Source organism: Phacochoerus africanus, chromosome 2 (genome assembly GCF_016906955.1).
Source record: "Phacochoerus africanus isolate WHEZ1 chromosome 2, ROS_Pafr_v1, whole genome shotgun sequence".
NCBI classification, from domain to species: domain Eukaryota; kingdom Metazoa; phylum Chordata; class Mammalia; order Artiodactyla; family Suidae; genus Phacochoerus; species Phacochoerus africanus.
The window spans coordinates 148,325,051-148,339,803 of record NC_062545.1 but is presented as its reverse complement, the minus strand read 5'-3'; the positions used below and the strand labels follow the sequence as shown (position 1 = coordinate 148,339,803).

Sequence of the window (14,753 nt, the reverse complement as noted above, 5' to 3'; positions counted from 1 at the left end):
GTGCGTCCTCTGTCCCAGAGACTAGGGGCTTGGGGGCAGGCAGGCAGGGACAGCAGGGTGGCCGGTCCTGCGGGAAGATAAGGAGATGAGCCTGGTGGTCCACACCAGTCACAGGGGTTCCCTCAGGGGGCACTCGGGTCTAAGTCCTCTGTCCAGAGTTCATGGTGCCCTCACAGGGAGGGCAGGGCTCCAAGGGCACAATTCAGAGAGGGCCCGGGTTCTCTCCAATCCGGGTTCTTACTCCTGTGCTGTGTTTCTTTCTCCAGATGTTGCCTTCATCACGACCGTGACCTTCGTGTGGAAAGTGTCAGCCATCACCGTGGTCAGCTGCCTGCCCCTCTACGTCCTGAAGTACTTGAGGCGGAAGCTGTCCCCTCCCAGCTACTCCAAGCTCACCTCCTAGGGCTGCATACCTGCCACAGACAGGCCAGGGCCCGGGACCACTGGATGTGGCCGTGCAGCGGCCACTGAGGGACGCGAGGAAGGCCCAGGAGGGAGCCCCAGACTGGGCGCCGGGGACCGGCCGCGCCTTATCCATGCAGGGGCCAGATGTCCTTCCTTTCTTTTTTTATTGTTTTTCAGAATTTAATTTCTACATCGCAGCAGCTTGAGTTTCTATTGAGAATGAGCCCTCGTCGTCTCACTGCTGCTGTAAAGCATTCATCTTACTCTGGCACACTCAGCACTCGGAGAAATGAAAGTTTACTTAATACGCTGCTGTTTCCTAACATTCAAATTCTTTCTTTGATGTCATGATAGAGAAAGTCATTCCTTCTTAACTCAAATAAAGTCTAGATGCTGTCACAGCCAGGGTCTGTGCTGCCACCCTCATGCCTCCCAAGGGTGCTTACACGCTCCTCAGGCCCACAGAAGCCACGTGGCACAGAGAGATGAGTATGCACTGTAGCCACATGCTGCTCGGGCCCCACTGTTGGCCAAGCCTGTTTCTGAGCCCGCTTCTTTTACATCTGTAATGTCACCCTTAGACTCTCAGCCACTCCATGTCCAGATGCCACTGCCTGGTACTCAGTCATCACCACGCACCTCCCTGATGTTGGGTGGGAAGCCTGCCTTGTCTCCCAGGCTGGGTCGGGTGTCCTTTGTCAAAGGATCGCTGTCCGGCTGGGGCACAGGTTTCTGTGCTGTGGACAACCAGGGGCGGCTCTGGGGCTGACTCTCGGGGCACCTGCTCTCCCAGGGGATGGGGAGTCTCTGGGCACTTTGGGCTTCTCCACCCAAGGGCCGCTCCAGGCTGTGGGTCTGTGGTCCCACACCAGCTCCTCCCAGGCCCCCCCAAGCCGCAGATGGAGGTGGGCAGAGGATCTGCTCCTTGGCCCACCTGGACCTTTCCTGGTGGCCGTTCCTCAACCCCCCACAAGGTGTCGCTGTTGCAGCACCTCTCAGAGCCACTGGTTTGCACGGACCTGCATCCTAAGGGAGCAGCTACTGCTCAGCCCCAGAGGGGACTCTGGGAGAACTGATGCGGTGGGGGCAGAGGTGGCAGGTGAGGAGGGCTCAGGCTGTGCCAGCCCCATTGCCCTGAGAAGGCCCTGGACATTTCACGCAGAGAGAGAAATTGTCCTCCGCAAGTGTGACAAAGGCGGAGAAACATGAGGTCAAGGTCAGTGGGAGGGTGTGTGTGGGTCTGTACATGTTCACAGGCAGTAGAGGACACTCAGCTGGGTGGTCAGGAGACATGGCTGATGCAATGTGGATGGCAGATGGGAGGAGCCTGGCCTAGAATCAGGTTCTCAGGTGGGTGGTGACACCGACCCCAGGGACGCAGCCACAGTCCGGGCGCTCAGCCTGGCTGGACCACAGTTCAGGGGTCGCTGTCTTGTGGGCCTCCCAGTTCATGACACGAGCCCCCTGGGTGACCTCAGTACCCAGGCCCCAGTGCTTGGACGTGTCCCCGTCCTGGGACAGTGATGTCAGGTGTCATCTGACACCTAAGAAAACCCTAGACCAACAATGAAGGAGGGGGAGAGACTTGGCCTCTGTGAAGTTTAAAGTGACCTGGCCCGTGGCTACATCCCCACCCCATGCAGGTAAGATGTGGGGGGACATGGGGGGATAGGGTCACCAGTGCCCTCAGGCCAGGGTCAGGCTTTGTTCCCCTGAAGCGCCACCTCTCCAAGGCGACCATGCATGCCATTTCTGGTGAGGTGGCCGCAGGGCAGGCCTGGAGTGTCCTCAGTCCAAGGTGGGAAGGGTCCTTCCCAGCTCTGCCTGGCCCCGTGGCCAGGTCCACCCCGCAAGGCCTGCAGCTGCCAAGCCCTCAGCTCCCTTAACACCTGTTCTGGACAGTCCTGTGTCCCCCTCACAGCCAAGCCTGGGCTGCTGGGAGGCCGCCCACCAGTCTGGGCAGGTCCACACCCTGGTGGGACCTTCTTGCATGTTCTCTCCCAAAGCTCCTTATCTTAGAATCATTTTCCACTTGGAGCAGTTGGCGTCCACACAGGAGGGGCTGTGCTGGGTTCCCTGACTCTCCACTAAATCCTCATCTGTCCTGGTGTCCCTATGTTCTGGCCGTGGGGAGCTGGGCAAGGAGCATGTGGCCTGAGTTTTGGGGTGGGGCTGGGATGGGCCCAGGGCAAAACAGGCAGGTGACACCAATTGGTGACCCCAGGAAGGGGGTGCCGTAGCTACTCTCCTGATAGCCCCAGGTCGCGGGTTTTTTGGGACCAAGCAGGCCCTGCTCCTCCAGCTCCTGCAGGCACCAATAAACAGGAAACGCCTTGGCCACTGGAAGCAGCTGTAATTGCAGGCGATTCCAGAAGGCGGTGCTGGAAGCTCAGAAATGCGGCGTGGCAGCAGCAGGTCCAGGCTGCTTCCTCTTCTCTGCTGAGGAATCAGGGTGTCAGTCTCCTTGGGCTGGAACAGTCCAAAAAGTGTGGTTCCCCGAGGACCTGGACTTTGTCACCTGGAATAACCTGCCTGCACCCACGGACATCTGGATATATGTGGCGCCTTCCACTGTGAACAGCCATGTGGCTCCTGGTCCCTCCAGGGAGACCTGCCAGCCTGCCCCACCTCCCCCGCCCATCCTGGGCCACAGCCCCCTTCCTGATGGAGGAAGGCTCCAGGTGAGTCTGGAAGGTTCTGTCCTTAAGCCTCAGACAGTGGCTGAGCGGAACCGGGGGGCCCAGAAGGACTGGATCTTGTATCCCTTTTCCTGAATCTAAAAACACTCAGTAGCAGAATTTTCCAAATTTTATAGCTACGTGATTTTAAAGCCAGAGGAACCCTCCACCCCCATGCTGTTTCCCAACTCTGTTCCTGGAAATGGCTTCCAGGCTCACCCACCCTCACCTCTTGGCCTCAGCTAGAAAGGGGGATGCCAGCCAGGTCCCTGCAAGGTCCCTGAGGATGTGGGACCCTCGAGGCAGAGGCCCCCACACTTGCCCTGTTGAAGCCTGAGTGGCACAGTCCTTGAAGACAAATGCTTTCAGCATTTTGAAGGTCTGCTCCCCTAAAGTCGACCTGGACAGGGGGCCACAGGACTGCTCTGCTGGTGGCTATCAGGATCCTGGCTCCCAGGAGGCCACAGAAGCTGAGTCCTGCGTGTGGCAGGGCCCTTCAAGGACACTCATGGATGTGGATGGTCACCACCTGTCCTCTCTGCCAGCAGAATCTGGGTTTGGTCCCGGGCCATTGAGGCTCCCACCAAGGGCCACTGGCCACCATGGGACACATGGTGTCCACTTCCAGGGAGGCGGGCACCCCTGCAAGGAGGCCAGGACCCACATCGCCCCTTGTTCCCCTCCTCCAGCTGCCGGAGCTCTGCCATCTGTCCCCTGGTGCGGTGGCCGGTTGGGTCTGGAGGGAGAGCTGGGTTCGAGGCCAAAAGGCTCCGGGCTGAGGCCTGGGCAGGGCTTTGGAGCTCCGGGGGCCAGAGAGCAGACACAACTTCTGAGCAGAGGAGGAAGAAAAGGCTAAACTCAAACCGGCCTGGGAGGCACGCACCCAGAAGCCAAAACACAGGGCCCCGTGAGAAGGATTCCTGGGTCATGGTGACATCCCCCACCACAGCGGAGCCTCTCCTCCGCTCACCCCCACTCCCCAGCAGAGACCAAGGGGCTGTCCCAGGCAGGGTCCCAGGTTCCGGGTGGAGGTCTTTGGGCCCAGGATCCACCCGTCGAAAAGACAAGTTCCCCCGCTGGGTTCTGGGGGAGTCAGGAATGACAATGTCCAGGGCCACCATCCCCTGCTACCCCTGCTCCAGGGGAGACCCTCACGCCCCTCTCCAAGTGCCCTGTCATGCTCCTGGCTGTGGCCACACCACTCCGACCTCTGCCTATATCCTCACGCCTGGGCTCCCTGCATGTCTGTGTCCAGATTCTCGCCCCGGTTCTGTGAGGACACCTGTCTCACAGCCTCTAGGATAGCCTAGTCCTAACTACTTGCATCCGCAAAGACTGCTTCCCAGTCCTGAGACTTTGGGTGGACAGGAGTGTGGCCACGGTCCTGCCCAGCCATGGGTGACACCTGGGCACTGTGGCATTGTTCGTTCAATAGCAAAGTGGCTAGTGTCACATCACATCAGGCTTGTCTCTTCCCAACCTGAATGTGCAGCACTGTTACCGGCCAAGCACAGACGGTTTTAAGTCTATGATGTAATAGTGGGCCAGGATCTGGGGCTGTGACCTCATGACCATGTTGTGCCAGGGACCTCCTCCCCATGTCCAGCATCCTGGGAAAAGTCAGACACCTGGGTGGTTAAGTGGAGCCTCTGAGTTTGAACTTGGTTCCCAGGACCTGCTTTGTGGTTTCTGTAAAGCCGGGGGCTTCTTGGCACAACCACAGGGGGCACCATCCACACATAAGTGAGCTGCACCATGAGGTGTTCAACTGTTGTCTCAGGCACCTGGACCCTATGTCCATCAGACACCGAGGTCTTCTTGTCCTGAGTGGCCCTGATTGTCACTCCCTGATTGTCACTCCTCAGTCCTTATCAGCAGGGTTCTCTGAGCATCTGGAGGCTGTTGTCATGACGATGACTTTGGGGTCTCATTCCAGGAGAAAGGTTGCTGTCATTCTTACTATTTTCCTCAAACAAGCAGGAAGGCAGCTGTGCCTTCACTCAGACCTACCACTAACTGGACCACATCTCACAGCCTCTACCCCAGCCTGGAAAGTTCTACTGTTGTTCACAATCAGAACAGAACAAGTTTAACTGGCACACTCCCCCAGCCCTCCACCCAAGCACTGCCTTGGGACAGATCCTGGAGAAATTCCTGGAGGAGGTCCTGAAGAAGGTCCTGGAGAAGGTTCTGGAAAATGTCAATTGGGCCAGGGAGGGGATGTACCATCACCGCCTTCCAGCCTCTCATCTCGTCAAAGTCCTGGGAGCTGCTCTTGTTTCTTTACGGAGCCTATTTTCTGTCCCCACGGTTGTGAGGCAGTAGCACCTGGGGCCCCCTGGGGAAGTGACAGCAGCTCCCTGGAAGTGATACTGACAGACCGTGGGTGCATCCAGCAACCGACCCCAGCTGGGCTGTCCATTCCTGCCCCCATCAGCCACCTCTAGGCATGAAGCCTGTGGCAGGACCCTCAGCAGGGCTGAGAGCCCCTTGTGACTCAAGACTCTTATTCCCACTGAGTGGCCGCCTCCTCCCAGCAGGGCCTCCCAGGGGACCAGGGACCACCCCCCTTGTGGGCACACGTGCTGGGCCACTGATTCCACACCCGAACTGCTGGGACATTATGACTGCCGCCGCCCACTGTCCCACCAAACACTGGTTCCCTCAGGAATTCTCATCCTTCTCTCCCCTTCTCTCCTCGGCCCCCTGACCACACCCTCCCATCCCCAGTTTGTGATCAAATGGTAAGAAACTGAAATGGCAGCAAGAAGAAAGCAGGTGCCCTGGTCAAGCACTGATCTCCCTCGTCTGCCAAGTGGGTCCAGGTTCGGGCTCAGCTGGGGGTGGGCCCAGGGCATGAGAGACCAGGCACCCGTGTACGCCCCACAACACAGGGGCAGGTGACAGAAAGGGGCCCGGGCTGGATCTGGAAGCAACGCTCAGAGGGGTCGGGGGGACCAAAGTCACAGCCAGTGAGGCAAACCCTCCCTGGAGGCCCCCGCAGCCTGGACTCCCACTCTCCAGTCACCCACCCACCCCACCCTGACACCCAGCACCTGGTCCTAAGGGTCTGCAGGATGAGCTGTCCTCAGAGCCTCTAGCCCGGGGCACCCATGTGAATCAGGAAACAGGGTCACCATGGCGGGGACAGGTGGACGGGCAGGTAGACAGCCAGCTGGTGTGCCTGGTGGACACTGCAGCCATTTCAGTGACATTGCCCCTTAGGCTGGTGGGTGAGCCACTGGGCTGCAGACCCCAGCCCCCTCCCCTGCTGCCCTGACCCCCAGGCCATTGTGGACCCCATCACACTGCCCAGGAGGGGCCACCAAGGCTGGCTCTGGCCCACCTGGCAGCTCTGTGCCCAGCTTGAACAGAGATTGATCTGGAGGACACTTTCATGAGGACCAAGGGTGCAAGCTCAATGTGCTGATCACACAGCAACGATGAGGGGATGGGAGACAGAAACAGAGGGACAGGGACAGGCAGAGGGACAGAGAGACAGAGGGGACAGAGAGACAAGGAGACAGAGGGAGAGAGGGACAGGGAGATGGGGACACAGGGGAGGCAACCACAGAGCTCCTTCTGACCAGGACCAGAGAATCCTGTGCTGTTTCTTAGCTTCAGCCAGGCCCTGAGCCCCTGCAGGTGCCACACTGCCTTTTGCTCCCAGGCCCAGATGATTTGTTCTCGTCCTGTGCCGTGACAGGAACTGCATCTTCTCTGAAGTGGCTCCAGCTTTGAGCTGACCGCACCCCAGGAGCAGCAGCCTGGGGCCCCACCACCCCGCCCCGCTGCATCTGCACCCCTGAGGTTAGGCTGCTGGGGCCCTGAGAGGTCTCCTCCAGGGGCGAGTCCTTGGAGGGGAGGTTGGTGAGAACCAACCCGAGGCTGGTGCAGCACCACCTACAAGGCCAGCACCAGCCAGTGTCCTCAGAGCCAAACCCAGGACCATGCACAATCCAGAAACCCACTCCAGAAGGTGGGGTCTCAGGGGAAACCTGCACTGGTGCCCAAGGCAGGGAAGGTGGAAACAACTGAAGCCACGCCCCTGGCTGAGCAGACGAATGTGGCTCATGTCCCCAAGGGAATGTGATTCAGCCTCGAAGAGGAAGGAAATAATGACACAAACCACAACCTGGATGAACCTTGGAGACGTGACGCTGAGTGAAATAAGCCTTTGCCAAGGGACAAAGCCTATGACCCCACGAACAGCAGGGCCTGGACACAGAAGCAGGTTCACAGAGAATGGACGGGCGGGAGCTAGTGCTTCTTAGGGCCGGGTTTCCTTTTGGGCCGTTGAGAAAACCCTGGAGACGGTGGTGTAATGGCTACACACGGGGCGAGTGTGCCTGACGCCTGGACATATACATGTAAAAACAGTTAAGATCGTCAATTTTGTTATGAGTATTGACACAATTTTCAAGAAGAAAAGCACAGTGTAGGTGCTCTTGCTGTCTGGGTGCCTGGGGCGGGGGTGTTGTAGGGGGAGTCCTGTGGGCTGTGCTGGCCATCTGGCCACAGCTCCCCCTGCCCAGAGCCCCCCCACCCTCCTCCCAGGGCCCCAGCAGCCCAGGCTCTTGGGTGCGGATTTGAAACAGCATCTTCCCTGAGGGTTCATATCCATTTATGCTTTGGCGAGATGCCACTTCCTGTTTCCAAGAAGGAAAAAAGGCCAAGCGGGCTTGTAAAAAGCCGCCTTCTGCTTGGACATCAAACGATTCAACACAACATCTCGATGAGTTAAGTGTAAATGAATCAGAAGCACATGGATTAAATTTCCCTTGAAATACACTCTGGTTTAAAAATTAATGGAAAAAGTGCCTGGCAAAACTTGTTTAGAGCTTTATTGAACCAAAAACACTTTAAAAATAGTTTGGGAAGCTCAGCAGACCCAAGCCGTGGGTAGATTCCACCTTGCTGGCTGGGGCGGAGCCCTGTGCCATAGCCTGTGCCAGGGGGCTCCTGCGCCCAGCCCCTCAGGAAAACTGCCCCGTGTGTAAAATGAAAGTCAATTAGAAGAGAAAAAGGAAGTAAGAACAGCCTCCCTGTCTGAGGCTGGTGGTAAGAATGGCTTGCCTTGGGTTGCTGCTTAATTAAACAGATTTGGAGTTCCCGTCATGGCTCAGTGGTTAACGAATCCGACTAGGAACCAGGAGGTTGCGAGTTTGATCCCTGGCCTCACTCAGTGGGTTAAGGGTCCGGCATTGCAGTGAGCTGTGTTATAGGTCGCAGATGTGGCTCGGATCCTATACTGCTGTGGCTCTGGTGTAGGCTGGTGGCTACAGCTCCAACTGGACCCCTAGCCTGGGAACCTCCATATGCTGTGGGTGCGGCCCTAGAAAAGATAAAAAGACAAAATAAATAAATAAATAAATAAACAGATTTGCTGCTAGAAGACTCTTATTACTGTTATTATTTTGCAAGAGGGAAGTATTGCAAGTCCACAGGGACAAACCCCAAAACAAGAGATGGAACCTATTTTCCAAGGGCCAAGGTGGTGGTCAGAGAAGATGCTGTGATGGCCAAACAGAGGAACCCAAGGACCCCTCTCCTTTGCACACCCTCTAACCTCTCAGAACTAGAGCAGGGCACAGGATAGGCTGACATGTGGGCCTGAAGCTGGCGGGTGGGCATGAGTGGGGGAGAATCAGGTAAATGGTGAGGACCCGGCCCAGTGCAGGCCATGCCTGCCTCCCTGTGGCTCCTTCTGTATCTGCCTCTGAGCCCGTCTTTTCTGTGTTTATCCTCCTGGCCGTGTTTAGCTGCTGTCCCCTCTACCTGCAATAGCCACCCCCCTCCATGTGATTGGGAAATCTTGAGCTGTGGCAGACCCCACATCAAAATGGACTCAGAGAAAAAGGGAAATGTCCCTTCACCCACAAGAGACACTCAGAGGTGGGCTTTCAGGTGATCAAGGCCACAAATCTGCCACTGGATGTGGCCTTCCTTCTCGGTCTCCATGGGCCTGGCTTCCCCGGGGTGCTACAGGCTTATCCCCCACAACCCCAGTGGCTGCAGAGGCACCAGGAGGAGTCCTCAGAAAGCAAGGTGGCCTGTGCCCCACATGGAGGGGTCCCTGGGCAAAGTCACCTACACTGGAGAAGAGGGGCCTGGAGGCAGTTGTCCCAATGCATCAGAGTCGCTCCCACCAGGCTGTCAGTCAAGCTCCACAGCAGGTCTTTGGAGGGAGCACTGGGTGGGCATTTCATGGGCCACAGGCATTTGAGGGAAGGAGACAGGGTGATGTGACCCAGCCTGGTATCCTGGAAGGAAATAGACATTCCCTGCCACTTGTGTTGATTCCTTGGAGCTGCTATAACTTAGTGCCACAAACAGGAGGCCTTAGACCAATAGACGCTCTCACTCACTGCTCTCTCAAGACACCAGCAGGGTTGGGCTCCCCTGAAGGCTGGAAAGGGAAGGCCTCTCTGACTCTTCCTGCTGGTGGTACTGGCATCCTCAGTGTCCTTGGCTTGTAGCCCCATCCCTCCCTCCATCATCTCCTCTTGTGAAGACAACAGCCACACTGCGTCAGGCCACCCTAATGATCTCCTCTTCACTGATCCAATCTGCAAAGACATATTTCCACAAAGGACACATGGCTGTCAGGGCTTAGGACCCCAACACCTCTTTTGGGCAGACACAATTCAACCCATGACAGTATGGCTCTGAAATAATTACATTTATTGAGCAATTAGTAGGGGGCAGTCACTGATGTAAACATATGTTGCCTTGTTTAACACTGACAGCAACCCTAAGATGTGAGGACCTTTATAATGGGTTCCCATGGGTGTATGTACACATCACATTAAACAGAAACTGTAACTGAAGACAGAGGAAACTATAGAAACTAGAATCAAATGGAAATTCTAGAGTCAAGGTATAACAAGGAAAAGACTCACTAGAAGGGCTCAACAATGGTTTTGAACTGGCGAAAGAAAGAATTAGTGAAATTGAACATAGGCCAATGGAGACATGGAAGCTAAGAACAGGATGAGGGGAAATGAAGACAGCCTTAGAGAAATGTAGGTACCATCCAGTGTACCAGCTCATGCATAATGGGGCTCCTAGAAGGAAAGAGGAGAGAGAAAGGGAGGGAAAATATTCAGAGCAATAATGGCTGAAAACATCAGAAATTTATTTAAAAACAATAATGTACACACCCAGGAAGCTTGACGAAAGATAAATGCAAAGAGACCCACCAGCTGATGCATCACAGTGAAAATGCTGAGAATCAAAAACAAGAGAAAATCCTAAAAGCAGCAAAAGGAAATGGTGTCACTTACAAGGGGCCCCCAGTAAGACTGCCCCCAATGAGACTGGCCTTTTAGTAGAGACATGAAAGGACAGGAGGCAGTGGGTAACATAGTCAAAGTGCTCAAAGGAAAAAGAAAAAAAACTGTCAACCAAGAATCCTATACTTAGCAAAGCTATCTTTCAAAAATGAGGATGAAATGAAGATTTTCCCAGATAAACAAAAACTGAGAGTTTGCTGCTAGTAGACCCACTGTACAAGAAATAAAGGAAGTTCTTCAGGCTAAAAGCAAGTGACTCCAGAAGAGAAATTGAATCTACATGAAAAAACAGAGTGCTGATAAAAGTAATTATGTAATTTCATAAGGCAGTACAAATGTATGTTTTCCTCCTTTCTTCTAATAACTGATTTAAAAAGCAATTGTATAAAATAATATAGATATAATGTAATGTTGGGCCTATAATTAGTGGAAATGTAATATATGTGTAATATTTTCACCAAAGTACTAAGGCAGTAGGTGGAACAGAGCTGGACTGGATGAAGGAACTGACTAAAGATGGTAAAGGAATTACAATTCCAATGTACCATTGGGTTTGCAGCATTACTATTTGTCATTTATATAACATAATACCATTAAAGGGGGGGAAAGGAATAAACCCACATAGGATTGATGTTTATGCATATCTCTGGAAACAAGCTAGTAAAAATGTGAAGCTGATTGTGATGTTAAAATATATGTGGTGAACCACTAAAGAAATAATTTTAAGAGTAGAAAATCATTAAAGAATTCATAATGCTACATTAGAAAACATTCACTTAACATAAAAAAGCAAAAAAAAAGTGGAATAGAGGAATAAAACACACATGAGAAAAACAGAAAACAAAAAAGTGAAATGGCAGATATAAATCCAACTATGTCAATAAATATGGATGAATATAACAAGCTGATCCAAAGGCAGAGACTGTCAGATTGGACAAAAAACATGATCCAACAACTTTCAGCTGGCTCAGGAGGCACACTTCAGATTCAAAGGTACAACTGTACTAAAGGGATGGAAAACATATATTATGCAAAGAACATGTACAGGAAAGCTGGGGTGGCTACACCAATGTCAGACAAAGTTTGCTTTTTTTTTTTTTTTTTTTTTTTTTGCTTTTTAGGGCCACATGTGTGGCATATGGAAGTTCCCAGCTAGGGGTTGAATTGGAGCTGTAGCTGCCTACCTACACCACAGCCACAGCAACTCAGGATCCAAGCTGTGTCTGTGACCTACACTGAAGCTCACAACAATGCCTGATCCTTAACCCACTGAAGGGAGGCCAGAGATTGAACCCACATCCTCATGGATACTAGTTGGGTCCTTACTGTTGAGCCACAAAAGGAACTCCCCAAGATAAGTTTTAACACAAAAATTGTTGTTAACAATAAAAAGAGAGATTTCATAATGATAACAGGGCCATTCCATCAGGAGGACATAACAATTATAAACATATGTGCATCTAACAACAGAGCCCCAAAATACACAAAGCAAAATCTGATGGAAGGGAGAAACAGACAGTCCTACAACAATACTGGAGGCATCAATACCTATTCCACTTTCAATAATGGATGTAACCACCAGACAGAAGACCAACGAGGCAACAGAAGACTTGAACCACCCCCATAAAACAATCAGGCCTACCAGACACTTGTAGGACAGTGCACCCAACAGCAGAATACATGTCCTCTCACAGTCACATGGAACACTCAGAGAGAATACGTAGGCTCTGTTCTAGACTATAAAGCAGACTCAGGCTGCCCAAGGTCACCACACCAGAAGGCAGTGAGAGGCAGCTATGGAGGTGGACAAAGATGTATCAGATGGCGATAAGAACCCAGGCGGGGGGTGGGGGATGGGGGGCATGGACTGGAGGAAGGCTCTGGAGGAGATGACTCTCAGACTCAGGGTGGGCTGCTCCAGGGTGAAGGACATCAGGCAGGGGCTATTCTGGGTACTTTGGCTTAACCCTGATGCACTGACCATGTGCTTAGGGGAGTTGACTGATTGATGATATGGTTTTAGACCTGGTGGTGGTGCTCAGATTCTTGGTCAGGTGAGTTCATGCAGGGAGACGAAGTACTCTGCAGGGTTCCAGAGAAGGGGTAGGGGACGGAAGAGAGACTGCACATGTGAAAGCACGGTGTAGTCTCCAAACCCTAAATCTATGGGCTGAAAAGGGAAGTCTGGGGGTGCTGACACAGTGCAGCCCTTCTTTCTCAGCTTCAGCCACAACCTGGAGATTTACCTACACTGGCTTTTTAAAAACCTCAGCCAAGTTTACTTATAAGTAAATAACCTCTTCATACCTCAGATTTTAAACTAATGCCAATCTCCACACTCTGGCATTTAGCCAGTGTCCCCAAGCATACCTCCCAGCACCTCTGTTGAGCCTGTGTGTTTCTCATCAGCTGGCAGAAGGTGCTGCACGAAGAGGTCACACCCGCCCTGCAGAGTCACATGCTCAGAGTTCCTAGATGGGAGAATTTTTAAGTTGGCCACTGCCCTGGCTTGGAAGTGGGTCCAGCAAGAACAAAGCATTTACATTCAACTTGCAGATTTTCGAGGTGATTTTCATGAATAAGAAGTGACAGCTGGGTATTGGGCTGAGACAGGAAGAAAGGATGGACCAACTACACCTGCCCAGGAGCCCCTGGCAGGGCAGTGCTTGTGGAAGCCGCAGAGGGGGTGGGGGGGACGCGATGGAAAGCCCCAGGCCAGGTGGGCCCAGGGCTGAGGGGCACAGCAGCCACCTTCAGGGCGGCTCCCACCAGGTCAGGGCTTCGCAGGTCCTTCTGACCGCCCGCATCAGGGAGGACGGTGTCTCCATAGTAGTTGTGCTTAAACACAAAACCCCAAGCAACCGCCACTGCAGAGTCTCTAGAAAATATTGGGCAGGGTGGATGAGGCCCAAGTGTGCCCCAGGAGAAAGGATTTGGCATCCAAAGGGACTTTGAAAATGGTAAGCGTCTTTGGGTGTATTTGCCCCAATAATCCACAGAAACAACAGTAATCTAAAAATAGTCTTGTTTTCTGTCCTAAGCTCCTTTTAACTTCGTTAGTCATCACCAATTCTTAAAATAAAATCCGTGTAACGTCTCTCCTAGTAGCGGCAATAAACACACCTCGAAAGGAGGCCGGAGGACCCGGAGAGGCGGAAGGGGAGCGCGGGGGGCCGTTGCCGCGGGACGGAGGCCGGTGGCCCCGCGGTGGCCGCAGGACCGGCCCGAGGCGGACACGGGGGCGCGCTGGCCGCGGAGCTGCGCCGCCGCCTCCGGAACTCCCTGCGCCCTGGCGCGCGGCCACCGTGGTCCCGGCAACGGCATTAAACAGAGGGAAACAGACGGGGATTCCGTCACCCGGGCGGGGGAATAAGGAGAGCATTGAGAGCAGACAGGAAAAGAGCCTTTCTGGATGGAGTGAAAATTATTTATTGGAGGAAGAGAAGGAGGAGGAGATGGAGGAGGAGGTGGAGGAGGAGGAGGAGTGGAGGTGGCCAATAGCCCCCAGCTAGGCCGGTCCGCAGCCAAGGGGCGCCCCCAGCCGGAGGGGGTCGCACTGCTTCCAGGTCCGCTAGAACCGCCGGCGAGTGAAAGCGTGAGAGAGGCGAACGGGAGCGGATGGGAGTCGTTCTTTATTTTAACACAACTTTCCAGACATCCCTTCGCTCCTCACGACTCGGCCCCCTCCTCCTGGCCTGTCCCTGTAATGCGGCGGGAACTCTCCATGCAAACTCTCCAGGCAAAGCCCGGGAACCCAGGTCTGGGGACACCAGGATTTGCCGCGAAAAGAACTTTTTAAAGAGGCGGGGGAGGGGTGTGGGGCAAGAGAGGGGCGTGAACTACCCGACCCTGGCGCCCCCTGGAGGCCTATAGCTCTGGATGCACGCCCCACCCCCTGCGTCGGGCATCCTCACCGGGTCCCTCCCAGCCTCAGCATCCTCGACGCTCTCCCTACCCTCAGCATGCTTGTGGGGTCCCCCACCTCCCCGCCACAGCATTCACGCGGGGTCCCCTCTCCCTGCGTCTGGGGCATGAGGCCCGTGTCAGGCCCGGCTCTCGGTGTGTGAGCAGATCCCCAGGTAGTGGCACCTGAAAATAGTTGACACCCACCCGCCACCCGAAGGGGAAACCTGCGCGGAAAGGCATGTTTCAGTCCTGTCAAATCGACGTCCCAGGGGTGAACCCATAACCCGCGGTGGTGTCGTGGGCATCGACCCGCTGGGCCGCTTCCTATTGTTTAATATCACACCCGAGGAGCCAGCGAAACCCACCAATTGGGTCAAATGTCGCGGGTCCGGGGCGCTGAGTCGCTCTAGGCACCCACTCGCGTTCTGCAGGCCTCCTAGTCCCAGCAGCAAACAAGTCTTCTGCTTTG

General features: G+C 54.3%; 1 protein-coding gene across 4 annotated transcripts in view; it reads left to right on the top strand.

Moving 5' to 3' along the window:
• ATP9B (ATPase phospholipid transporting 9B (putative)) overlaps nucleotides 1–806 on the top strand; it is a 196,314-nt gene extending 195,508 nt beyond the window's left edge. For all 4 annotated transcript variants that reach the window (XM_047766914.1, XM_047766915.1, XM_047766916.1 and 1 more), the window contains one exon: nucleotides 267–806. In XM_047766914.1, the coding sequence (XP_047622870.1) occupies nucleotides 267–403 (137 nt within the window). In that variant the 3' untranslated portion in view covers nucleotides 404–806. The remainder of the gene's footprint in view (nucleotides 1–266) is intronic.
• Nucleotides 807–14,753: the final 13,947 nt, after the last annotated feature.